This window comes from Mauremys reevesii, linkage group 4 (assembly GCF_016161935.1).
Source record: "Mauremys reevesii isolate NIE-2019 linkage group 4, ASM1616193v1, whole genome shotgun sequence".
NCBI lineage: Eukaryota > Metazoa > Chordata > Testudines > Geoemydidae > Mauremys > Mauremys reevesii.
Genome location: NC_052626.1, coordinates 55,889,127 through 55,916,816, shown reverse-complemented (window position 1 = coordinate 55,916,816; position 27,690 = coordinate 55,889,127). Strand labels below are relative to the sequence as shown.

Below are 27,690 nucleotides of genomic sequence, written 5' to 3'. Positions count from 1 at the left end.
TATATAATTTTTTTAATTCTGTAGTAAGAATTTCATTCCCACACACACCTGTTGTGCCTAGTTTCAACAAAAAGTTTTAAATTTATCAATGAGTTATAAATCTCAGAACATTGGGCCATAATGAAAACCATTTTAAATCCTTAGCTGTTATGGCATGCATAATATTCCTGTGATGGAAGGAATTACAAAAACCTGATATTTAGTAGCTAAGGCCTTCATCCTAGAAGCACTTATGCATATGCTTAACTTCAGACAAATGTAAAGTTAAGCATGTGGATAATTGGGGCCCATCGCTGTAAATAAAGTACCAAGAATTAATAATGCATTTGGACATATTGGCTACTACATTTAGCTCCAAGTCCTGAAATAGACTATAAACCCCATGGAAATCCCTTTACAGCTTTGGGGCTTTACACTGTTAAAAAACACTTGGCACTACTAAAATGAACCAACGATCTATCAGCAATAAATATGTACAAAAATAATATTCCCCAGACAATCTGATTTCTAATTAGGCAGCAGAATTAGATGCTACAAAAGAAATTGGGGAAAACAGACTGTCAGAAATAAATGACAAGGTCATTTTAAACAGGAACCATCCAAAGCTGGATTTAGCAAGGTATAAAAAACTTAAATATGAATAGTTTCAATAGCAAGCTATTTTCTGATTAAAGTTCATGTCATTTTATGATTTTGGTGAGCAGTTAAAAAGTGAGCATCTTTTTTCCATTACGATTTCATCACAGAGTATAGTATATGGTCCGAATAAATCATTTGCAAGTGATGATGATCATAATATTTCTTAATCATGGAGACCACTTTCATTAAATAGTTACACAAATTGTGAAAAGCATATTTATTATCAACTGCGATTTCAAAATATCTGACAATTTACATTGATCAGACAAGCGTCTCAATAATATTAAGCCTCAGTTCCTCACATTCCCAATTTCAAATTCTGTTGGTTGAGCAATCTGGAAATTCACTTCATTTTACTAGTTCATAAAAAGAATAATTTCAAAAAAGTATCTCCTACCCAAGAAACAATGTACACTTTAACATCTCTTGTGACTTGAGTCCCTGTTAGTGAAGCTACAATTAGCACTGATGACCAACGACAAATTCAGTTTTTCTCCGAGGTCCCCCTTGCAAGAAAATGTTTGGATGCTCTTCACATTGCTCAAGATTCCTTGCAGGGCTGTGCAAATCCACTTTAACAGTCTCTACTGACTAGAAGATTTTGAAGCAAACCCAGGGAATCAAAAAGTGATATCTGATCCTTTTTTTCTTGAAGTATCCAGGCTTGCCATTTCTACAATGGGTTTCTTCTACTCTGTAGAAGCAGGATCACACCTGTTAGTTTCCAGGGAAGGCTAGGCTGCCCCTTTGAGAAATCTGCCCAGTGAAGCTGCTTCCGAAATTGGAAAATGTATAAGGATTCTTATGAGACACACGGTGGGTGAGATAATATCTTTTGTTGGACCAACTTCTGTCGGTGCGAGAAACAAGCTTTCGAGTTTACACAGAGCTCTTCTTCAGGTCTGGAAAACTTACTCAGGCCAGGTCTACATTTCAGACTACGTCACTCAGGGGCGTGAAAAATCAAACACCCCTGAGTAACATAGTTACACTGACCTAACTCCCGTGTAGATAGCACTATGTCAATGGGAGAGCTTCTCCTGTTGACATAGCTACCGGCTCTCGGAGAGGTGGATTAACAATGCCAATGGGAGAAACTCTCCAGTCAGCATGGTAATGTCTTCACTAAAGCACTACAGTGGCTCAGCTGCACCACTGCAGCACTGTACGTGAAGACAAGCCTTGAGTAAGTTTCCCAGACCTGAAGAAAAGCTCTTTGTAAATTCAAAAGCTTGTTTCTTGCACCAACAGAAGTTGGTCCAAAAAAGATATTACCTCACCCACCTTGTTTCTCTAATATCCTGGGATCGAGATGGCTACAACAACACTGCATATAACTAAGGACTATTGTGATATTTATGGCCATTTCCTGCAATATTCTGGAGAAATCTTATTGAATTAAGTTTAAGTACTGTAGGAGTTTGTTGTATTAAAAATGCAACTGCTTATGTATTACTGTGGGGCTGTATGGAACATCTTTAGGAGGAAGACAGGATTAAGGTGATCTCTAGGAAGTACCGTGAGCTTCAAAAAACTATGTTGAACAATGTAGCAAACATGAATGATCTTTTGGGACAATACGTCTGAAGTGGCATTCCTAGGAAATACTTGGGAGTTTACAATCCCTTCCTCCATATCTCCATAGTCAGCCTTTGAAACTTCACCTTGAGGGACCTTTGGTCTGCTGCTCATCTGTTAGGTGAGGACAGTTCAAAGACAAACGAGACATGAAGTCATCTGTGCAACAAGGTGAATCCTGGCAGGCTGATACTATGGACCCTGCTGTCTACTTCCTGACTCCCGGCTTCATCCCCAGTTCCTGCCTTCAACCCTGCCCTGTTTCTGGCTCCTGTCCTTTGTCTTGTTCCAGTCCCTGAATCCTGTCGGCCTGGTGATTGACTGCTCCGGCTCAGACCCTAGACTATGGCTCTGACTTCCAACTCAGCAGTGTCCCTTGGCTTCAGCTCCTGTTTCTTGTATGACCCCAGCTCCCACTTTTGGCTCAGACACCTGGCTCCCGATTCTGGCCCTACCCCTTGGCCTCAGGTTCCCGAACACCAGGCCAAACCACCCACAACTCGGTCGCTGGTACAGGTTTTCTACAGACCCTGTATCATGATTGGAATGTGGGCAATCTGACCTAGTGGTCAGAGCAGGAGTCGGGAGTCAGATGCCAGGAGGTCAGAGTCCAAGACAGGCCAAAGGGCAGACTGAGAGTCAGGCATCAGGAGGCAAGCAAGGTCAGGTTACCAGGAGATTGGGGTCAGGTGCCAAATTAAAGACATCAATTGGAGAACGAAGTCAAGGATGAACTAGGGTTGGAAGCTGGAGTCTAGCATCTACTGTTAGCTGAGTCTGGAGCAGAAGCAGGAAGGCGGTCTGTGTTGTTGCTCAGATTGTTCCTCACCATGGCTTCCTGGTTTACATACTGGTATCAGCCAATCAGTGGGCTGTGAGGGCCTGCCAATCAGTCTTTGTGGGGCGCTACTTTCTGTTGAGATAGACAAGTTGCTACCTTGCAGATTTCTTCATATGATGCAAAGGAGTTCTCTGCCCATGAAGGGGATACTGTTCCACTTTGCTGTATTTATTTTTACCTAAAGATTTCAGAACTTTAGTTTTGCAAGTCTTCTTGATGCAAAATTTTAACTACCTAATAGATACTTATTTACCTCATGGGTGTTATATTACAAATAGGATACAAGACTTGCTATAGGACTGTGATCTTATATGTTTTGAGCACCCTGCAGACATTTAGCATGTATCATTGCCTTTCTTTGGCGTGTTTTGGTTTGGTGCAGAATTGGGAAAGAATGATCTCCACTCTATGAAAGACAGAGTGAACTTTTGGAATTAAAGAAGGCTCCAGGAAGAATACCTCTTTATCAGCATTGAAGGTACAGTACTGTGACTCCACAGATAATTCTCCCAGTTCCCAAGACTTCCATTGCTCAAGTGGTAGCCACCTGTAATGCTACTTTAATGGAAAAGTAAATCAAAACTAATGTGTCCAACAACAGATTCAACTTCCATAGGGTTCCCCTATATATTTCCAGAAGGTTAAATAGGGAGACTGCTGTGAAAAAACATTTGATATGAGGGGAAGACAGCCTAAAACTATTCACCCCCAATGTGCTGATGAATGCTTTTGGAGAGTGTATGCCTTCAGTTCAATTGCCAGACTACCCCAGCAGTATGCCAGAATTAGAAATCTGTTTGATGCTTTGATTCTTCATGTTCTTCTCTAGACCATGAAGCACAATTGAACAACATTTTAGTATATTCCAAGTCTGTTTATTTTTCTCTCAAAGCGAGGAGACGGTTAATTGCTTCCCCTCTCCCAACAGTTGTTTCTATTTAGCATCTACACTGGTGAGTATCTGTGGGTCTAGGTGCACTACCAATCCTTGATTTAGGAGGTCTTTCAAAAGTGGTAGAGAGAAAAGAGGACAGTACCATTTTATCTAGAAATAATGGTCCTCTGGTATGGGCTAGGTACTTCTGTGGTCCCCAGCATCATAGCATTCATAAATATTAAAGGAGTTATCTTTACAATGAAAATGTGAAGTATATCCCCAATTTTACAGAAGGAAAACCCAGACACAGAGAGATTAAGTGATTAGCCTAAGATCCCCAGGAATTGAACACAGATCTCCCGAGCCCTAGTGCCTCAATCACAAGACCATCCTTCCTCCCTTAGGTTCATCGGGTTCTCCTTTGATAGGGAGCCTGCCAACCCTGACTAACTAAAGCAGTAGTAGAGGCTTAGCTGGCTTTCGGTAGAAGGTTGCTTTTGAATGGCTGTCCAAGTAATCCATAAGGTTAGCAATGGCTGAATAAACTATTGGGAGGGTGGCAGTCTGATTTTTTGTTTTGTATCAGCACAAGATTTTTTAGACAGATTAGAGAGCCTCTTAATCTTATTGGTAATTCCCACTCCAATTTAACTACATGCTTTTGTAATTATTAGAGGTATACCAAGCTCTCTTCTGGAAGTTGAAGGAAAGACTGAGATTGAAAGATTGAACTGAGGTTCAATACCCACAGGGATGACCACATCTGTTTCCCAGCTTTACCCTGAAAGGAATCTCTCCTCTGAGAGAAGAGATCTTGAAGTAGACAGTTCATTCTTATACTCAGGCTCGCTCCAACTTGCATATGTGACCTGCTCAGAGAAAGCAGGATGGTGGACCATCTGTTGTTGCTGCTGGGAGGCAGTGAACTGGCAAATTTTCCAGAAAAAAGAGTCAAGCATTTGTCATCCCCAGGGACTGACAGATTTGGTCCTGCCTCCTGAAGCATAAAAAGGGAATACCACTGTAGGAGTCGTGAGATTTTAAATCCTCCTTTTTCCATCCACTGCAATTCTTATCTAGAATTGTTATATCTCAGTGTGGAAGTGACTGTAGGTCTATATATACATACTACTCACCTCTTGAGGACGCATGTAGGGTATGCATAGTTATGCAGGCTGTGTTCACACTACAGTGTGTAGCTACATGTAACAGTGAAAGGCTCTGGCAGGGAGGAGGCAGAGCAGAAAATTGCCAGAGCCATTCTCAGTGGAGAATTGCCAGAGCCTTTCCTTGCTCCTGGAGTCTTTCACTGCGGCAGGGAAAGGATCCTGCAGCAGGGAGGCAGTGGGACACTACATGCTAAAAATAGTAGTGTAGACAGGGAAAGCACTGCATCGGTGAGTAGAGAGCCCTATAGGGTTCAGACCACATGGTTCAGGAGAGTCTTTACTTGCTTAAGCATTGCCTCACCATCTATGCAGCTATGTATACCCGTACGGGGCAAGGATGTAGTGTATGTACTCTACAGGCTACCAAAAGGAGTGTGCAGCATACTTTGTAACAAAAACTAGGACAATGGAGCTGTAGTGATACTTATGGGAGTGCTGCAGCCCTTCCTTTTCCAGTGCACTAAACACAACAAGTTTGCAAAAAAGGAAAACCGTATTATAGAGGATAAGCAAAAGTCAAAATTCTTGCTAAAGATATCATTAATTATACATTATCAGTTATTATACCAGATTACTTTCAATAGCTCTGTAAATCCACAGGAGAAAGAGAAGTATACCTTATTGATAGCACAGGCTGTCTTTTCTCGTGTAGATCCACTACTTGTCCTTATGATCTTTGATAAGTCTTCTCGAGCAGCAAGAAGATGGGCAAACGTTATGGTTGTTTTAGGAGATAGTGCATAACGTTTGGGCTGATAAATTCTTGCTATGTCATCTGTTTTAACCTAAATGATAAAGTCAAATATAATTCAGTTGCTAAGTATTTCACATACAAAAATGCAAATACTCAATGGCTGTTCGTGTGCTGTTTGGTGACTTACAGTCAGTGTGAGTTTACACAGAGCACAAAGTTTAGACATTCAAACTACCTTAATAAAAAATAGTGCCAGTCACTCTTATAAATGCCTCTTGGCCTTGCTCACAACAATCAGCTACTGTACAAAAAAAATGGTAATGATGTTTAGTTAATGCTGAAGCCTAGTATTACCTGTCACAAATTGACATGGTGTAGTCCATGCCCCATCCTGTAACCAGTCCCTTCCGAGTGACCCCTATAATGTGTCAAACCCTAAGGATCCACACAGTTCTACAGGGGAAGGCCCACAGTGTCCATGGGTCCAAAACTGAGCCTTTGGGCATCAGCCATCCCTGTCTCTCTCTGTGGCTCCCTGCAGCAAATCCAGCCAACCCAGATGCCTGCAGGAGGCTTGTACTGTACACCTTCATGGTGCAATGGTCTCAGTACATATTTGCAGGCAGCCTTTTCAAAAACTTTTTTAAAACAGGGAACAAAGGGAGGAAAAAAAATGCTCCCTGGGAGACTGGGAGCTTCAGAGCAACTGGACATTTGCCCATTGACACTGGACACACACTGTTCCCTGCTGTAATATATCGTTAAGGAATGACTGGCAGTAGGACTTTCCCACTGTGGGAAACAATACCTGAATTCAAGAAACACCGTGGTCAAAAAGCGGAAACACAGGGGCCAATAATATATAAATCAAGGATGGGCAAACTTTTTGGCCTGAGGGCCACATCTGGGTATAAAAAAGGTGGCAAACCTGATGTGAGAAGGGTGGATGTTCTCTGCAGCTCTGCCCCCCACTCCTCAACTAATGGAACAGAACTAAGTTAAATCTCACCCAGCATTAACTGAAGTCCTTCCCAACTGTAAAACATTCAGGACAGTATCAGGTGAAGGATACTACCTGGCTCCAGACCAGAAGGTAGGGAGGAGAGAAAATGCCTCTCTGAAGATATCTCCAAGAAGAGCTGCAGGTTTCAAGGAATGAACCTTTCCACCTATTGCTAGAGCTGAAAGTACTAAGGGAAAGAGGGAGAGAAGGATCTGGATCTCTGCAGCTTCTTCTGTGACCTCAGTTTCCTTAATTGGGAAAAAGTGTCACCTGGCTCAAAATCCCTGCCCCCAAAAATCTTACAAGCTATACAAAAGCAAACAGTAGGTCATATGACTATATCATGTATATCTGAAATCTGCTCTTGTAAATATAAATATTTATCTGAGAACAATATATAAGAGTCCATGTACATGTTATGAGAAGCTATATGCAACTGAAAATTGATTTCTCAAGGCTAAGTTTAAGATTTTCCAAAAGGACAGTTCTTTTTTTTCCAGGTGCTACACCCACCAAAAGTATACCTGCATTTTATATCCAGAATTTCAACAATAGCTATAAAATTGAGTACTTGTGCCTCTTGCTACCTCACGTGTATCTGTGTTCAGGTACGAAGAGACATAAGTACTGAGATTTGCACTTGTAATTCATTTTTGCAGGCAAAAATTGTACCCTCAAAATGAAAGTTGTGCTTCAACCCTTTGAAAAAAAATCTACCCAGTAATGTAATTTCAACCTTTAATGCAAAATTACAATAGGCCTTCTGGAAATCTCAGTAACTGTATTTTGTTTTTGCAGATTTTCTAAGAACAGGCTGCTGACTCATCTCACCACTTTAACTTCATTAAATAAAACAATGGTACACTTTCTTCATGACTGAACAAAAGCTATTTAAATAGTTTTTAATGTCACATCTAGGGACTAATACGATATCAAATGACTCAAGTCATTTTAAGCTACAGTCATAAATTAAATACAATTTTAATAATATTAATTAATAATTATTTAAACGAAGATTTATGTAGTTGTACACAGAGAGAAGTGTGGAACCATACAAGACAGACAACCTCTACTTTATCCTTAGTATAGAATCGTAAGAATATAGGTCTACATCTTCAAGCTTGGGTGTCTAAAGTTAGGCACTTACATCCCTATTTAGGCACCTAAATAAAAGTTGCCTTGCTCTGAATTCTACTGGATCAGTCGTCCTTTAATCATAAGGTAAGAAAAAAAATGTGTTTGTGGAGAGGGAGAAAGGAAAGAAATGTATGTAGTAATCTCCTTACCACAGTGAGTTAACTCCCTTTTCCTTTCCTCTCCTACAGTGCATCAGTATTCATGCAAGCTGCTAAGGTGAGAGGTGCACAAAGAAGCAATAGCTGAATGTTTGAGAATAAATTTTCAAAGCTGCATATGAAGACGTAGCTGCATCACTCCCACTGATATTTAGTGAGAGTCATGCAACTGAGGTTTTGTCTGCACTTGCACTAAAGCTACAACAGACAACACCAGTTAGATTTTTAAAAACAGATCTGTACGTTTTCCATTATTTTCAGTATACATGCAAAGCCTTAAACCGGTTTAAAAATGGACAGGATGTAAACTATTGTATTCCTTTGTGAGGAAAGTCTTGTGGTTCATGCACAGAACTGGGAGTTAGGATGTCTGTGTGCTATTCCCATTGATGCCATAAGCTTCCTGTGTGTCTACTGGTCAAATCACAACCTCCTCAAACTGAGTGGCATTGCAGCCTGGAATACAGGGTTGCAGACCCACTGAGGAGAGGCAGCTGGGCAAATATGAGCAAGCAGCATTACAACCTGGCACCAGGCTGCAAAACATGGAGCAGAGAGCTGGGCCCAGAGCAGCAGGACAGGAGCCACGGCTTCAAAGTAAGTTTGTTCTCCAACCCCCACAGAAGGGCCTCTCCTCTGCAGTACAGGGGGAGTAAAAAAAAAAAAAAAAAAAAAGAGAAAGTAGGGGCACTTCGCACAAAAATCAAGATGTTGAGCACAAACTTAATCAGGGAACCAAGGGATATGAAAAGAAGAAATTCTTGAATTGCCCGTACACCAATGCTAGGACCCTGAGTAACAAACAAGAGGAATTAGAATTACTCATTTAGGAGCATAAATTCAATTTAGTTGGGTATTACTGAAACCTGGTGGGATGATTCACACAATTGGAATGTTAAAAATCAATGGTTATAAACCATTTAGAAGGATCGGGTGGAAAAAAAAGGGGGGAGAATGGCATTCTAGGTCAAAAATAGCATTGCCTGTTTCTGAGTAACTGATAATTCAGAAGAAAATGAATTTGAATGCTTACAGATCTATATCCTTAACAGATAAAACACAAGATGGGGTATTAGTTGGTGCCTGCTACAGGCCACTAAATCACACTAGGGAATAGGATGACTGCCTCGTTATACACCTATGTATAACGACGTGTAGTGAAAAATTTTGTATGATCAAAGGGGACTTCAATTTGAGTGACATGGTGGAGGTCACATGTACTCAGTACTAAAACATCTATGAAATTTCTAAACATTATAGATGACAATTTCCTAATTCAAAAAGTGCTGAAGTCAACATAGGGGAATTCTTCATTACACCTTGTCTTAACAAATAAAGAGGAACTGATCACAGAACTAAAAATTAATGGTAAGTTAGGTACAAGTGATCATGACATGAACACATTATTTTGCTTGCACATTATAAAAGTCCAGACCTGAAATATATGCATTTGGTGCTTTAATAGGGCTAATTTCACAAAGCTGAAACAATTATGAGTCAAATCTGCTGGGAGGTAGAATTTAATCAGAAAAATGAATGATAATTGAGAATCATTTTAGAACATCTTCCTACATGCCCAAAAAGCCACAATCCCAGAATCCAGGAAGAAGGCCTACTGGTCAAAAAATTGACCAGTTTTAGAAAGTAAGTGAAAAAACAAATGAGGGAAAGGGGAAGTTGACAATAATGAATATAAAGCTGAAGTTAGGAACTGAAGAAAATTGATAAGGGAAGCAAATGGACACAGAGAAATCTAAGGCCAGCAGAGTTAAGGACAATAAGGAAATTTTAAAATATATTAGAAATAAAAAGAATCTTGACAAAGATATAGGTCCATTACTAGATGGAAATAAGTAGAATTATGAATAATAAGGCAGAAGCGTTCAATACATGTTTCTGTTCTGTATCTGGGAGAAAAGCAGATAATATAATATCCTCATATGGTGATAACACTATTCCATTTTACTGGTATCTCTGGAGGACATTAAATAGAAACTAAAATTAAACGTTTTTAAATTATCTTGAATCCACAAGTTTTAAAAGAGCTGGCTCAGGAGCTCGTTGGATGGTTAATGTTGATTTTTTTTGTAATAAGTCTTCTGGAACTTCCCCAATGCTCCAAGACTGGAAGAAAGCTAAAGTTGTGTCAATTGTTAAAAAGGGCAAATGGGATGACGCAGATAATTATAGGTCCGTCAGCCAGACATCAATCTTAGGCAAGATCAGAATGGAGCAGCTGATATGGGCTCGATTAATAAAGAATTAAAGGAGAGTAATATAATTAATACTAATCAGCATGCATTTGTGGGAAAAAAATCCTGTCTAACTTGATATCTTTTTTTGATGAGATTACAAGTTTGGTTAATAAAGTTAACAGTTTTGACGTAATGTACTCAGACTTCTCTAAGGCATTTGACTTGGTACCACAAAATATTTTGATTAAAAAACTAGAAAGCTATAAAATTAATATGGCTCCCATTAAATGGATTAAAAGCTGGCTAACTGATAGGTCTCAATATGTAATTGTCGTTGAGTAAGGCTATGATTAGTCTGGATTCTGTGACTTTAGCAGACCTCCGTGACTTATTTCACTTCAGCTGTCAGCAGCTGAAGCGGGGACTGGAGGCAGGACTGTGCAGCCCTACCCTGAGGCAACTGGGTTTGGATAGCTGGAATCAGGACCCTGCAGCCCCTGCCCTTTGGTCTGCAGAGGGTGGGGGGACTGCAGCCGGGCTATGCGCCCTGTCCTGCAGTTGCGGCTAGCTCCGGAGCGGGGGCTGTGCCCTTTCATGGCTGCGCCCCAGCCCCGTGGTGGGGGCTGCAGTGGCGGCCGTGTGCCCCTGCCCCGCGGCTGCGGCCAGCTCCAGAGCTGTGGCTGTGCATCCCCCACTGCACACCTAGCCCCACGGCTTCTGCTGGGGGCCACGCTGCAGCCGGGGCCATGCACCCCAGCCCTGCGGCTTCCACCGGAGACTGCAGCTGGGGCTGCGCACCCCTGCGGGCCAGCTGTAGCCAGTGCTGCGTGCTCCAACACTGTGGCTGCCACTGGGGGCTGCAGCCGGGGTCATGTGTCCCAGCCCCATGGCGGGAGCTGCAGCAGAGGCCATGCGCTTCTGCCCCACAGTATTCCAGGGCCGTGCACCCCCTCATGGCTGTGGATGGGGCTTGGGGAGACTGCAGCTGGGACCATGCACCCCTGTCCCTTGATAAAGTATGAACTGAAACTAGCCATTTGCCTCTCCTCTGCTATCTGAGTAGGTCATAGAATCATAGAATATCAGGGTTGGAAGGGACTTCAGGAGGTCATCTAGTCCAACCCCTAGCTCAAAGCAGGGCCAATCCCCAGACAGATTTTTGCCCCAGATCCCTGAATGGCCCCCTCAGGGATTGAACTCACAACCCTGGGTTTAGCAGGCCAATGCTCAAACCACGGATCTATCCCTCCCCACTTGTGCTTGGTTCAAAAGCTTGGGGTTCACTAACTGGCAGCATTCAGTTAATAGGTTCTTTAGACCAATCCCAAGGATTCCGTAGCTCTCCTTGAGGGGTGGATGGGTGTGTCTCTCTGTATAAGAGACACTTTGAAGCTTTTTCCTACAATACCACAAGGGAAAAACAAAAACAAAAGGAGACTGACATCTTCAAGTGAAGAACAACACTGGAATCTATGTGGATCACAAGGATTGGTGGGTTTGATTGTTTAGTCAAATCTTCCTCTCTCCACAACATGCAGGGAATGTACGTTACAAGTAGTGCTCAGAAAAGTTAGTTGTAATGAGATGTCTTCAGTAAGACAGCTTGGAGAATTGTAACAAACTACCACCACCTACAGGAAGCAAACAACAAAGCATGTTTACCTTTGCTCTATCAGACCATCCAAAGGATTGTACGGTCACATCAAGCCGCTTCATTAACATCCGACGACGACATTCATATTCACTGCGGAGGGCATCATTGATTTTTTCCAATCTTTCCTACAGCATTGCAATAAATAGGACAAATATTTGAGTCCATTAAAATACACAAGCTAACCTGCCTCACCAACGAAAATGTCTGTCAACAGTTGACCATCATGAAAAAACACTTAACAAAAATTAGGCTGTGACCAACTGCTACAATGTAATTTAATATCTTCTACAACTTTTTATATAAATTCATGTAACAAAATCGATCTATAAACAAAACTAGTGTATGAAGTATTTGAACAGGATGTCATAAAGGTATTATACCATTAAATCAAATTTAACATTGAACATTCACTATCACACTACTTAAAATAGAAACTGCAAAACAAGTATGAAAAGCCAGAAAGTAAGGTCACCAGAATTAATTTTGCCCATTATACGAAATAAGAAAAGTAAAACGGAGAGGGGTTTTACCGTCTGATCAGGATTGAGAGGTGTTGTTAGCAGTGGTTTCCCCACATGGGTATTTTTTACTTTTGAAAGAATGTCCTTGATCTGAAACAAAAACACACGAACACACACACCCTTCTCAGAAAACAACTCATGCTCCCAAACGTACTTAAGCACAAGTTTTTACCAAAAATTGGTCCTATTATGGGGTGTTCGATATCTTCATATAAAATTAGACTAGGATATTTTAGCTTGCTAACATCCCTTGTAAGAGGAAGTCTCAAATATTTTCAAAGCAGGGACCACATCTTACCAATGAGACAATTACTTACAGTGAAAATTAGAATGAGTGAAATATTTATTGTATTTTAGCTATCTAATGCAATGTAGCAGCTGGAAACAAGGAAAGCCAGCACCAAATGACCCATCAGCAATTGTGATCTGAAATATTTTGGGAGCAACTACCTCATATATAAAGCTAAAGATAAGCACTAGTATTAAAAGTAGTAGGTAAAGATCTTGTCTTGCCACTTGTCTCTGAATCCCATTACTAGCGTTCTTCTGTATCCAATTCTACATCCTTATCTTCAGAGGTCTGACCAGCACCACCCCTGCTTAAATTTCTGCCTTTAGTTTCTTATTTCCCCTTGTGATCTCTATGCTCTTGTCATAAACAGATAGTTAAGGGTTAAGGTCTCTTTTACCTGTAAAGGGTTAACAAGCTCAGTAATCTGATGAACACCTGACCAGAGGACCAATCAAGGGACAAGATAATTTCAAATCTCTGTGGAGGGAAGTCTTTGTCTGTGTTCTTTGTTTGGGTTGCCGTTCTCTTTTTGGATCTAAGAGAGGCCAGACATATCTTTAAGCTCTCCCAGTTTTCCTGAAGTATTTTCTTCTATTCAGTATAGCGAGTATTAGAAAGGCGGTTTAGTCTTATAAATTAATTTCTACATTTGCAATTGTGTGTTTTCTGAAGAAATATCTTTATTTCTGTTTGCTGTTACTTTGATTATTCTGAGAAAGAAGCGGGGAGAAGTCTCTCCAGGTTTATAGCTAGACCCTGCATATTTTCCATCTTAGTGTTATAAAGATAGTGTGCTTTCTTTCTTTCTTTTAATAAAATCCTTTTCTTTTTAGAACTTGATTGATTTCTTCCCTTGTTTGGATTTTCAGGGGAAGGGGAGGGCGGGAAAAGTGAATCCCTCTTTGTTTTGATTCAAGGAGTTTGAATCTGAGGTGATCTCTCCCAAGGACTAGGGGAGGGGGAAGAAGGTGGGGGGAATGGATTATTTCCCTTTATCTTAAGATCCAAGGAAGTTGGGATCTGTGTTCCCCAGGGAAAGTTTGGGGGAACAGGGAGTGTGCTAGACACTGGAATTTCCAGCTGGTGGCAGTGTACCAGATCTAAACTAGGATTTAGTTTAGAGGAGTCCATGCAGGTCCCCATCTTGTGGACGCTAAAGTTCAAAGTGGGGAATAAACCTATGACAGCTCTCCTCTACCTGCCTCCTAACTGCTCTATCTGCATCATCCCTTTCATCATAGTAAACTGCTCCATACCACTTTGATATTAGTTCCCTCTTCATTCAGCTGTTTTCTTCATGTGCAGTTCTTCAATTGGTCTCAAAGTCGTGTAGGAATTATGTGGGCAGTCACTGAAATGTTTGATCTTTTATGCAGGAGTCTGCGTATCTGAACAGTACAGTCCATAACAAATTTAGGATGTAAACTTGGGATTCTTGGAGAAGAGACTGTACCCTCATTAATTTTTCTTTTTTTAAACAAAAGAGTGGATGATTATTGTCTAAATAAACAAATGAAGATAAAGCTAGAACTGATGAAATTTTACAATCTATGAAGGATAATTATGGCATCTCATGAGCTTAAGAAAGGATGCCTTTATAACCCTAGACCCAAGGCAAACCAACAGATCATTTCCTCAAGGCTGAAATTATCTGCATGTACACACTCAGGCATTTGTAGAAGATACATGGTATAAGGATAAATTCCAAATTCTCTTTCCACTAAAACTCCAACAATCCTAGACCTTTCTGTCAGAGGGTAGAGAGCTGCCATATTTTATATACATTATAGGATCTTTGCAATAATTAAGAAAAAGCTTTAGGCTATCACTAGGAATCAAAATCTACAGCATCATCAATGCATTAAGAAACCTATTTTAGTAGCAATATTTTTAAGTGAGTTAATTCATTCCCCTCTTCCTTTTTTTTATATCTGATTAATGGTTTTATTTTTCTTGGTGTCAACAAAACCAAGAGGAAAATTTCTGTTCTGTATGTCTCATATATGAGTGTTTATATAGCTCGAGGAGAGCAAGAACCTTTCCCCCCACTTTTCTTTTGGAAAATATGGTATTTTGTGTTTGTTTTCCCATACATCGTCAGTGACACAGACAGAAAGCACTGAAGTAAGTTTCTTCAAATTGTAATTTCGCCTACAACAGATTGTTAACCAAGAGCACACTGAAATGAGTAGAAAACTGTCTGGTAAGTTACTGGTTTGACTCCAGCACAAAATGGCCTGCTAGACAGTATAAGGTAATCCTCTGGTGGTTTAGAATCTCCTCTGCCACCCTCTCCCCAGTGCTGCTCACATTGAGATTATGGATAAGAAAAGAGGACATGGCCAGGGCTTCCTTATGCCCCACTGATCCCCCATCTGCTATACTGGCTCCTTCAGGGCATCAGCAGCCTGCATAATTTACAGCCAACTTCAGGCTTGTCCAAATTAACAGGGTGACCACTATGATGTATATCCATACCAGGATCAGGAGAATTTCAAGCGACGTGTTCATATACTAGCATGAGCTGCGCATTCCTCAGCCATAGCCAAGGGCCTGGCCACAGTGCCTGGATGTTAGTAAACTATTTGTATACCATATCACAACATCTGCCTCAAAAGTCAAATTGGCTTAAATAAATACTATCATGGGACTTGAAAAATGGCTGAAAGGCCATGAACTAAAGTTAATAAATAGCAAAGTAACAACCTTTGCAGTAGGATTGATGGGAAGAGGGAATAAGAAGCACATTAAATGACAATTAGAAATGACACTGAAAGAAGTTGTGCACACACACAGTTGGGGACAGAAATTAATTTTAAATGCTCTAATGAGATCACAAAGAACAGCAAAATGTATCAAAATGAGATTCACTTTGGAAAAAATACAAACCCAGACATCCGAGAGGAAAAGGAAAAAATTTAAAACAAGCATAATGTGGGAAAGAAAACCTGGAAAGCACTGATGCTGAAAAAGACCTAGAAATGAGAGTTAACAGCAAATCAGACATGAATTTGCAATGGGACAGGGTTACTACTATAATTCTGGGCTCCAAATTCAATAATCATTAGGAAGAAGCCATAAACACAGATAATATGCTCAATATAGGACAGGCACAATTGGAATGCTCAGGTCAGCTCCATGCACCTATCATTAGCATAAAGATTGAGACATAATAGGGAATCTAGAAAAGAGGAACAAGGAGGAGTGGGTTGGAGGAATGGACTCATGAGGAAAGATTAAGAAGTGCTAAATGCATATGGTTTAGCAATGCCAAGGGAGGAGAGAGAGAGAGAGAGAGAGACAACTCTCTTAGTATTTACAGACAACACACAAAGGTAGACTATACCATATGCAATGAAACTAAGTAACAGACAATTTAAACATCAGGAAAAGTGTCCTCAAAGTCAGATGCCCCATTGTTTATAAGAAACTAGACAAAAACTGTAAGATATTCTAGAGGGAACAACCTTGTATTGGCTGATAGATTAAACCGATGAGCTGTGAAAATTTCTCTAAGGGTACGTCTTCACTACCCGCCGATCTGGCGGGTAGCAATCGATTTCTCGGAGTTTGATATATCGCATCTCATCTAGACGCGATATATCGAACCCCGACCGCGCTCCCGTCGACTCCGGAACTCCACTGGAGCGAGTGGCGGTAGCGGAGTCGACGGGGGAGCCGCGGACATCGATCCCGCGCCGTGAGGACGGGTAAGTAATTCAAGCTAAGGTACTTCGACTTCAGCTACGCTATTCACGTAGCTGAAGTTGCGTACCTTAGATCGATCCCTCCCCCCTCCCCCCCCCCCCGTGTAGACCAGGCCTAACTTCTATATCATACTTTTGTGAGTTTAAAAGCATACATACACGCTTCCATCCAGAGTCAACTTTATTAGTCAGCAACACTAATTTAAACAGTAGTAACATTTTGGGTATGCCTACACTGCAGCAGCACCACTATCAACAGAGTCTGGGCATGAGCAGCCACACTACAAAGCCATACACAAGTTACTGTGTCCTCGCTGGCGCTGTACTCACCCACTTGTGTCACTAGAACGTTTGGGGGATATCCGATGGTTCTTCGTGCTGCTGCAAGCTGAATCGCTCTGTGATTCTTTCCCAGTGAGTTGTGGGAGAATTTGTTTGCTGTCTGGGCACACGGGAATTTGGGAGAAGGCACTGGACAACTATCAGCACACATGTGCTTTAGCACGTGTTCTCATTGCAAACTGGATGGATTACCAGCCTGCGTGAAAGCAGCACACATGCTTTAGTCTACTGTCCCAAACAAGCCAGCAAACCTGAGTAGAAAGCACCAATAAACGCATGTCACTGGTATTTTGCATGCGGAACTGAGAGGGGTTAACAGAAATACCCAGATAAGAGCCTAGGCTAACTCTACAGTGAAGACATACCCTTTAAAGCAAATTTAGAAACATGCATTATGAAAGCAACCTCAGCATATGGTTGTTGTGTACTTAAATAGATGAATAAATCCAAGTCCTAAAAGACAACCGATCCATCATAATTCCAGAAATCATAGCTGCAGAAGCACACATTTGACTAATTAAGAGATATTTTTACGATGTCACTGTCACCACTGTGTATTTCTAGGGCAAGTCTGAGATTATTTGTATCCTCTAGTAAATATGTTACTCACTGAATCATTTGATCTGTTTTTCTACTGTTTAAAAAGACACAGCCAAGTTTCTGGTTATTGCACTAAAATCTATTACGTTTTAAAATATGCAGCTATCCTGTACCTACCAATTAAAAATCCCATGCGTTAAATCTGCTTTCTTCCTTTCCTTTAAGCCTCTAGCTCTTTTATAAGTTTTAAAAGTTCCATGCATATAAAAGTCAAGCAAAAGCTGGACAAATTGTGAAGCCCTGGGGTATAAATCAAAGATGCAATATTTCTACAAGTGTTGGGAGAAGGAAAACTTTAAAATGTATAAAATGAGTATGTGAAGAAACAATTGCACCATTAACTTAGTAGTTGCATAGAATATGGCACAATGGATTAATACACTAGTTTTTGACACCTATGAAGGCCCCAAAAGCAAGCATAGCTGGTATCAATTCATTGCTGAATTGGCAGGAATTTTGGAAGAGAAGTACAAAATAGTTTTCACATAAAAAGAAAAAAGTTTGCATTGGAATTTTCTGTTTGTTTCAGTACCTGTTACATAAGTTACAGCAGTAATATTTTTATACATCAGCGCAAACAAAGGATCTCTTTTTGGGAGAAAAAACCTTCAAGTTTGCCAGATATAGACCTGGGTGATGTAAGAGTCTGATGTATATTTGCTGGATTCCTTATTTTAAACCCATTCTGTCAGATATATACATATACGTACACACACACACACCCCTGTTGCTCTGCTCAACATTCAGAATGAGGGGTTCTTTTGTTTCAAAACTAGAGCAATATAGCCTTTCCCCCAGAACTCCTCATGAATCACAGTCTTACATTGTATAACTATTTCAGTGATGATATCAGATGTGGTGCATGTCATATTTTTTTATATATGAGAGAGAAATAAAATGTGCGCATGCGCACACACACACACACACACAAATTGCAGTTCAGACTACAGGGCTTGCAGCAGCCTGCCTAACTACAGGATGAAACTGTTTACCCTACATGCTCTTGCCTAGCCACCTCAGACAACCTCCCTTTCATGGCAGAATTATGAAATAATTTTCATTTGACATTAAATACTTCTCTTTTATTTTTTTTTTAGCATATAGGCCAAATCTAAATTTTAAAAGTGCTTATACTGAGCTACTGAAAAAAATGACAGGGACTAGTCAAGGGTCATATAGAATTACACTTGATAGTTAACCAGCCGGGAACATGATGAATTTTATCTTCACGTAATACCCATTGCTAAATTGAGTATTAATAGTGTGAAATGTTTTTTCAAAGGCCTTTTCAGCTAAATTAGAATCTAGGATTCCTCTTTGAATTTTACAGTAAAACCAGCAGATGCAGTGCAGTTGTTAGTGCTAAGTGAACCTGAATCGACTTCTAGTGAAGTGGTCTTTTAATACTGTTGTATAACTTTTCATCATGGCACACAGATGTACGTAGGAATGTTTAGCACTAGCAGCTGTGTGTGTATTAAACATTCAAAGTAATCATCCTGAGCTGAAAATGTAGGTTTAAAATTATTTGCTTGAAAAGATTTCTTTTGTTGTCTCTTACAACTTTGACAACATGATTTAAGCAATCAGACTAGGGGTATGCATACACTGCAATTAGACACCACGGCTGGTCCATCCCAGCTGTCTCAGGCTCATAGGGCAGTTTAATTGCAGTGTGGACGTTCAGGTTCGGGCTCTGGGACCCTCCCACCTCACAGGCCCGTGCCTGAATATTTACACTGCAATTAAACAGTCCCTTAGCCAAGCCCGAGTCAGCTGGCACAGGCCAGCCCTGGGTTTTTGATCACTGTGTAGACATACCGTATGTGAGGTTTTTTTAAATTTACAGAGGTCTGTTGGCTGGGCTAGTTGCCCATAAATCTTACTGATTTTGAGAACTGGAGAGAAAACAGTTGATTAAAAAGAGATGGCAAATAAGTAGGGCTGTCGATTAATCGCAGTTAACTCATGGGTTTAACTCAGAAAAATTAATCGTAGTTTAAATCACACTGTTAAACAATAGAATACCAACTGAAATTCATTAACCATTTTTGGATGTTTTTCTACATTTTCAAATATACTGATTTTAATTACAACACAGAATACAAAGTGTACAGTGCTCACTTTATATTATTTTTATTACAAATATTTGCACTGTAAAAATGATAAAGAAAAAATATTTTTCAATTCACCTCATACAAGTACTATAGGGCAATCTCTATCCTGAAAGCGCAACTTACAAATGTAGGGTTTTGTTTGGTTACATAACTGCACTCAAAAACAAAACAATGTAAAAGGTTAGACTACAAATCCACTCAGTCCTATTCGTTTTTCAGCCAATCGCTAAGACAAACAAGTTTGTTTACATTTACAGGAGATAACGTTGCCCGCTTCTTATTTACAATGTCACCTGAAGGTGTGAACAGGTGTTCACATGACACATTTGTAGTCAGCCTTGCAAGGTATCTTTGTGCCAGATATGCTAAAGATTCATATGCCCCTTCATGCTCCAGCCACCAATCCACAGGACATGCTTTCATGCTGACGACACTCATTAAAAAAATAATGCATTAAATAAATCTGTGACTCAACTCCTTGGGGAAGAATTGTAGGTCTCCCCATATATTTCATGTTATGGCAGTCTAAGATGATGACCCAGCACCTGTTGTTCGTTTTAAGAACACTTTCACTCCAGATTTGGCAAAATGCAAAGAAGGTACCAATGTGGGATTTCTAAAGATAGCTACAGCACTTCACCTAGGTTTAAGAATCTGAAGTGCCTTCCAAAAATCTCAGAGGATGAGGTGTGGCACATGCTTTCAGAAGTCTTAAAGAACAACACTCCGATGCGGAAACTACACAAGACAAACCACGAAAAAAGAAAATCAACCTTCTGCTAGTGGCATCTGACTCAGATGATGTAAATGAACATGCGTCGGTCCCCACCGCTTTGGATCGTTATCAAGCAAAACCCGTCATCAGCATGGACATCTTCTGGAATGGTAGTTGAAGCATGAAGGGACATATGAATCTTTAGTGCATCTGGCACGTAAATACAGGATTAAACTATTTTCAAAACCAGAATACCTTTGTGCTAGTTGGAGAGGACTTTAATGAACTAGAATGTTGGGTCTCACACTTAAAAGACATATAGTAAAAGAATATTTAAAGATTAAAAATTCTGTACCTTTGACTCCACGTTGCTTAACAAGAGAGGAATGTCAGAAGATGATGGCTTTGATAGGCCCAGCGAGTCACAGAGAGTTTGCACTTCCTGATAGATTTCGTTATTCTTTTCCAAATGAGAACTTTTAAGTTGCTTGCTGTGCAAAATCTGTAAAGCTTGAAGCTCTGTACTTAAAAATACTAGAGAGAAAAAGTGTCATAATAGCATCTTTAAGACATCTTAAATATTTTTGTGCCTGCATTCTCATAGTAATAAAACATACACGTAATACAAACATAACAGAAAAAGCGTAGGCAGAGTTCTGCAAACAATGAAAAATACCAAAGAGAGTTACTATTTTATACAAACTAATTAGAAAGAGTTATAAGCATGTAATTGGTTGGTACTCAGTTTTTTGGGAAGAGGCCTACTTCCTTCCTGACAAAGACTACCAATATAATTCTGTTTTTCTCTAATATGGGATTTTCTTATAAATTTTTCAGATTCATCGTAAGCGAGTTATATTTCCTCTAGAAAGCCTCAAAATATTGCCCTTATATGTGGAACTGGCAGTGCCACCTATTAAGATTGCCTAACATGTCACATTACAAGACCCCGTTTTCAGTTGTTTATAACTTTGCCAAACTTTAATCGTCTGGGCTGAAGTTTTTCAAGCTGAGTTTAAAAGTCATGAAAGGTCAAAACTGAGGTTGCCCACGCGATCATGTCACTAAAGAGTATATCATAATCTATACAGCATGAATTAGGGTTGACAGACAAGCTTATTTCTAGCATTTCCTAACTTTTGAGCACTTGACTTTGCAACCTCAGGCCTGGTCTACACTTAAAAGTTAAAAATTACGTCCCAATCTGAATCTCTATGTCCAACCAGTTCAAGCTTTCCCTCCACACACGTATCACTGTGCTTCCAGTGCCAGTCTCCTTGTCCAGCCAGTCCCTCGGGCTCCTTATCCCAATGTATCTCCCCGCCCCACAGGTCCAGCTCTTGTCCCCATTACATTTGAGTCAGGCAGTTTCTTCCTCCACGCTACCTAGGTGCCAGCAGGGAGGTCACCGAGAGCACAGGAGAGACAGACTCCCTGCTCTCAGTTTCACTGCCGTACCTAACCTGAAGCAGCTGTTACAGGGAAGAAGCTGGACTTTCACTGCATCTTCAGGCTGGAGCATTTGCAGTTATTCTGTTGGGATGGCACATGTACAGTCTGGTGACACATATGAACTGTGAGTGGCTGCAGCATGCTCAGTGCTGATGGAATCTTCAAATATCTTAGCTACTTTAATCTCAGCTAAAGCACTCACATACAGATGCACAGGCAACATTTATGCTGGTATTTTCTAACTTTTGCATGCTTGACTTTGAAAAGTTAATGTTCTTTAAACAGTTTTTGGTGTGTAATATAATTAGCAACCAGAAAACAGTGTATTCTGACACTCAGAATGGGGGAGGTAGAGCATCACAGATGTTAAACAACTAGTATTTTCTATGCCACTTGAACCCTAAAGGCTATTGGGTATTCTTAATTACTGCACAAAACTTTCACTGAGTTATACTTATAGATGAAGGGCTTCAGAACATAACTGTGAAGACAAATATGAGGCAAAAGAAATATCCACACTGAAGACAGTGGAAGATAAGCAACCAAAAATGTGGAACATAAACGATGTTAGAGATGAGAAATATGCAAAAAATTAAATAAGAGGACAAAGAGCTTACAAAAAATAAATATTATTGCAAGATGGAAAATTGTCACAACTTACACAGGAGTTTAAGACAATCCTCTTTCTTTTTTAACCTGTCCTTAATATCTCCAGACACAAGTGTTGAATATGGGCAAGCCATTTCTTTTAAAAAACCACTAATCTCAAGCTGGAAGCTCTCTACATCTTCCCCACCTTAAGAAAATAAGAAAAAAAAGATCATTGCAAAATTCAATGTTTTTTAATTTTATTTTAAACTCAAATTTGTTAAGAAAATTAATTATAATTACAAGTTTAAACATAATATATTAGTTTATGGTAGAGACCAATCCAACAGGACTTGCCGTTATCTTAAATTAAAAACTGAGTCCTATACATAAATAAGCAACAATTTTAAATTAGAAGAAACAACACCTGCATATTTCAAAACCAGAAGAGAAGGCTATAATGATCCTCCAAGTAACCAACACAATCAGTTGAAGTGGACTAGTAGTTTACATCTAGTGTAAGGTGAGTGGGATAGGCTTTACCTTCCCTTCAAACCATAACAACATGGTTGTCATTTTTATATCACAAATCATAGATCATAGTTAGGGCCCTACTACATTCACGGTCCATTTTGGTCAATTTCATGGTCATGGAGTTTTTTAAATAGTAAATTTCATGATTTCAGCTATTTAAATCTGAAATTTCACTGTGTTGTAATTGTAGGGGTCCTGACCCCAAAAGGAGGGGTTTTTTTGGGGGGGGGGGGGAAGAGGAGGGAGAGATCGCAATACTGCTACCCTTACTTCTGCACTGCTGCTGGCGGCGGTGCTGCCTTCAGAGTTTGGGAGCTGGAGAGTGGCATCTGTTGGCTGGGAGCCCAGCTCTGAAGGCAGAGCCACCGCCACCAGCAGCGCAGAAGTAAGGATTGCATGGTATGTTATTGCCACCCTTACTTCTGCGTCACTGCTGCCAGGGCGCTGCCTTCAGTGCTGGGCACCTGGCCAACTGCCACTGCTCTCCGGCCACCCAGCTCTGAAGACAGTGCAGAATTAATACTGCAACCCCCTAAAATAATCTTGTGACTCCCTTGCAACTCCCTTTTGGATCAGAACCCCCAATTTGAGAAACGCTGGGTCTCTCCCGTGAAATCTAGTCTTTTGTTTCCTTTTACCCTATACTATAAAGATTCCACGGGGGGGAAGGGAGGCAGATTTCACGGTCCATGACCCGTTTTTCCATCGTCGTGAATTTGGTAGGGCCCTAATCATAGTAATAGGATGAAATTTAATAGTGCAAAGTGCAAGGTCATGCACTTAGGAACTAACAACAGAAATTTTTGCTATAAACTGGGGACTTGGTTGGAAGTAACAGAGGAGGAGAAAGACCTAGGTCTACTGATTGATCGCAGGACCAAAGAAGGGCTACTAGCATGATCAGAGGAATGGAAAACCTACCTTATGAGAGGAGATTCAAAGAGCTTGGTTTGTTCAGCCTAACCCAGTGGTTTTTAACCTGCGGTCCACAGACCCCTGGGGTCCACAGACTCTAAAATTTCCAAAGGGGTCCGCATCTTCGTTTGAAATTTTTTAGGGGCCTGCAAATGCAAAAAAGGTTGAAAACCACTGGCCTAATCAAAAGAAGGCTGATGGGAGATATGATTTTCTCTATAAATACATCAGAGGGATAAATACTAGGGATGGACAAGAATTATTTAAGTGTCAGTGTTGATAAGAACAAATGGTTACATACTGGCCATCAATAAATTTAGGCTTGAAATTAGATAAAGGTTTCTAATCATCAAAAGAGTAAAGTTCTGGAACAGCCTTCCAAGGAGGTAAAAAAAACCTAACTGGCTTCAAGACTGAGCTTGATAAGTTTATGGAGAGTGGTATGATGCCTACAATGGCATATAGCCGATCTGCAACTGCTAGTAGCAAATATTTCCAACAGCCCATGGGACACTAGATAGGGAGGGCTCTGAGTTACTATAGGGGATTCTTTCCCAGCTGGCTGGCTGGCGGGTTTTGATCACATGGTTGGGGTGTAACTGACTGCCTTATTTGGGGTTAGGAAGGAGTTTTTCCCAGGTCACATCGGTAGAGAGCGCAGGGGTTTCACCTTCCTCTGCAATATGGGGCACGTGTCACTTGCCCATTTAAACTAGCATAAATGGTGGATTCTCTATAATGGAGGATTCTCATGATTTGAGGCCTTCAGTAACTCAGCCAGTGATTATAGGTCTATTACAGGAGTAGGCAGAAGTAGTCTGTAGCCTGCAACGTGCAGAAGGTCATACTAGCTGATCATGATGGTCCCTTCTGGCCTTAATGTCTATGAGTCTACCTCGCAGGATGTTTTCACATAAACAAGTTATGGAGGGAAAACTTAACTAAATGAGGTACGCACATATTGTTTTATCATTTCATCACAAAAATATAAAGTCTAAATATAAAAAGTGTAGGCTGTATGTAAATGCCTTTTTATAGTAAGGATGTTTTAAAAGAATTAAGAAAATTTTAAACAGTTAAAAACAGAACACACCAACACATGAGTTTTACCCTTGGGTTTGTTCTTTACTATAACTATCTTACTTCTAAGCATCAATACTGTTTCTTTGACTAAGATTACAAGGTTATTAGTAAGCAAAATATAAATTATAAACAAACAGTCTTAAGCAACCACAACATTATTTCAATAAATTAAAGTTCAAATTCTGTGGAAATACCAGCTGTTGAAGTGATGCTTTCTTCCAGGTCACACACTGATTTTATTTCAGAACTTAACCAAACACAAAGCTCAGAAAAGTCTGGTGAAGATAATCCATTTTCTACTGCTTTGCTAAGTGCTTCCTCCTCTAACAGGGGACCTTTATACCTGAACGGGGGGGGAAAAAAATACCAGTATAAAAAAAAAGTTTGATGAATACAGCACCGGGATTTTAAATTTATTTTCATATAAGATGCTTCACAGTAGTTAGAAACCGGATCAATCAATTACAATTTTTTGAATCACTGAATACATAATTCACAGATATTACAAATTTTCCTAAATGTTAAATATTGTAAAAGAAGTTATGCAGCACTAATGTTAATCTTCTGACAAGGCAGAAAGCATGAATGTGTTTAAGTGGTTTTACATATCTGATATACATAGACATTGTATTTATACTTTTATTTAAGATTTGGACTACGCTGAAGAGATTATAAATAAGGACACAATTTAAATGGACTTAGTCGATTTAAAAAAAGTTGTAAAGAAAACTGTTTTACTTATTATTTCATTGCTAGTAATTTGAAAATCAAATATACTTCTCATTATTTATGCCTGTTTACTTTTTGCATTTCCCTGCATTTCCCTGAAAATAAATGAAATCTCTTTCATTTTGCTCACTTTCAGGTTCTTGGTGCTGCAACCTTTTGGGGATCAGATACTATAGGGAAATGTTTAAAAACAGTTCTCATTGCAATTTTTAAAATTACACTGTAAACTCATCTTTATTTTAATTTCTTCAAATCGTTCTCTCTAGCATAGTTCACAGGACCTAGGTTTTTTCAGGATTGGTACATTCTATTGTTGTGGGATTCTATTCTCGACTAATTACTGTACCAAGTAAAAGGCCATGCTGCACAGATTTCTCCTTTAGTTCTTCCTTGGTCTCCTAATAGCATATAGGTGATCAGATACCACATATATAGAACCTATATAGAACAGAAAAAATATCTTCATTGCCTTTTCATAATCTCATGCAAGCTAACACTGTTTGTCATCATTTCTAGATTTACAGACAGAGGGTTAGTGTAACGCTTCCCTCTTCCATGAGATGTGCATCTCAGATCTCTATTTCATGACTACACTTGAGGGAGAAATAAATATATATAGTTTTCACTATCCTAATATGTTCAAAACCATTAAATGATTAACTCTAAATATGAGTCAAATAGGTAGTAAAACATAAAGGAAGTCTTGCTTTTCCATAGAATATGATCTAAATATATTCTCTATGAAACATCCAAGATTTTACCAATTTATGTGATTGCATTATTGATAGTCTGTGTGTCAAGAAAGGGTTATTTTGAAATCTTGGGGCCCAATTCTGAGAAGGGCACTGTAAGTGCCTGTATGGAGCCCCACTAACTTCAATAGGGCTCTTCTTGGGTCCAAGTTTCCACCCACACCGACCAACTTGCAGGACAGGGACCCTATACTCAGAACTATTCCCAACAAACAGAATGCAGTGGGACTTACTTTAAGGAAGGCAAAGTTTAATGAATACATTGGAGAAAAACACACATCCCCTATTTGGAGCATTTAATGTTTATTGAGTTCTAGTCTTCCAATAGTCATTTAATGGAATCCCTTATCATGACTGATATATTTGTTTTATTCTAAGCACTCTAGCCCTCTTCCCCTTTCAAAATAAGGTTCTGACAGGATAAGCGCAAAACACAGATGCGTTACCCAGACCTCCCGGGTTAACACACACAAGTACTATGGTTTATGAAGTCCCTGCACCCATCCCTCGAGCCTGTGTGCCCACTGCTCCCATACCCATCTCCACACCTCCCCTCCACGCGGCCCCCTCCAGAGGGTCGGTCCTTCCTGGGGGGGGGGGGGGGGAACAACAGCGTCCCTACCCCCTTCTCCCCACACCACCGGGGGGGGGGCACAACTCTTTGAATCAACACAGACCGTTGGCCCCCAAGGATCCCCTTGGGGATGATCCTTCCGCCGCAGTTTCCCCTTCTTCCCACTCTCGCTCCCCGCCCGCCTCAGATCCCGGCTAGGGGCCATTTCTCGATGCAAGGGACACGCCGGAGCAGGCGCCCCCGCGTCCTGCAGGAGCAGCCCCCGCCGCAGGCGGACAGCGCCGGCGGAGGCCGAGCTGCTCACAAGGCTTCGGGGGCTGAAGCGAGGGACTGTGGCGCCGAAGATCCAGCGCCGGCTGCTGCAGTGGAGCTGCGGGAACCGAGTGTTACCCCCCCCCCCCCGCCCGGCAAACGGGGCCCATGGCGCCTCTGCGCAGCGGGAACGACAGACAGGCCCGGCGGCGCCGGGGGCTGCGAAGGCAGGAGGCCGCCCCCGCGCACACTCACCCCAGAGCCTCCAGCGCGTCTAGAACGTCGCTCTCCATTTTCAGCTCCTGCTCGTGCGCCCTCATGCTGCCGGCGCGGCCCCGCCGCCCCCAGACTCCGCCCCGCGCGGCCCCGAGTCCCCGCTCTAAACAGGCCCCGCCCCACGCGGCCTCGGCTTCCCCTCACAGGCCGCGCCCCGCCTCGGCTTCCCCCAGGGCCTCGGGTTCCGCCCCGCACGGCCCCGCCCCGCACGGCCCCGGGTGTCCCTCCCCTCGCTCACCCAGGCTCCGCCGCCCGCCCATCTGGGGCCGCCAGGAGCTGCTGGCCGACAGCGACCG

At 41.0% G+C, this 27,690-nt stretch overlaps 1 protein-coding gene across 4 annotated transcripts in view; it reads right to left on the bottom strand.

Annotated features, from left to right (window-relative positions):
* The window catches only part of FAM98B (family with sequence similarity 98 member B), an 89,831-nt gene extending 62,350 nt beyond the window's left edge, over positions 1 to 27,481 (bottom strand). For 3 of the 4 annotated variants that reach the window (XM_039534398.1, XM_039534399.1, XM_039534400.1), the window contains exons 1-8: positions 27,374 to 27,460; positions 25,887 to 25,978; positions 25,006 to 25,154; positions 22,353 to 22,487; positions 20,595 to 20,773; positions 12,476 to 12,556; positions 11,954 to 12,070; positions 5,722 to 5,889 (exon numbers count right to left, since the gene is read on the bottom strand). In XM_039534398.1, coding sequence (XP_039390332.1) covers positions 5,722 to 5,889; positions 11,954 to 12,070; positions 12,476 to 12,556; positions 20,595 to 20,773; positions 22,353 to 22,487; positions 25,006 to 25,154; positions 25,887 to 25,969 — 912 coding nt within the window. In that variant the 5' untranslated portion in view covers positions 25,970 to 25,978; positions 27,374 to 27,460. Of the gene's footprint in view, positions 1 to 5,721; positions 5,890 to 11,953; positions 12,071 to 12,475; positions 12,557 to 20,594; positions 20,774 to 22,352; positions 22,488 to 25,005; positions 25,155 to 25,886; positions 25,979 to 27,373 lie in introns of all 4 variants that reach the window. The other variant, XM_039534397.1, reaches the window with a different exon arrangement.
* Between the last annotated feature and the right edge of the window lie 209 nt (positions 27,482 to 27,690).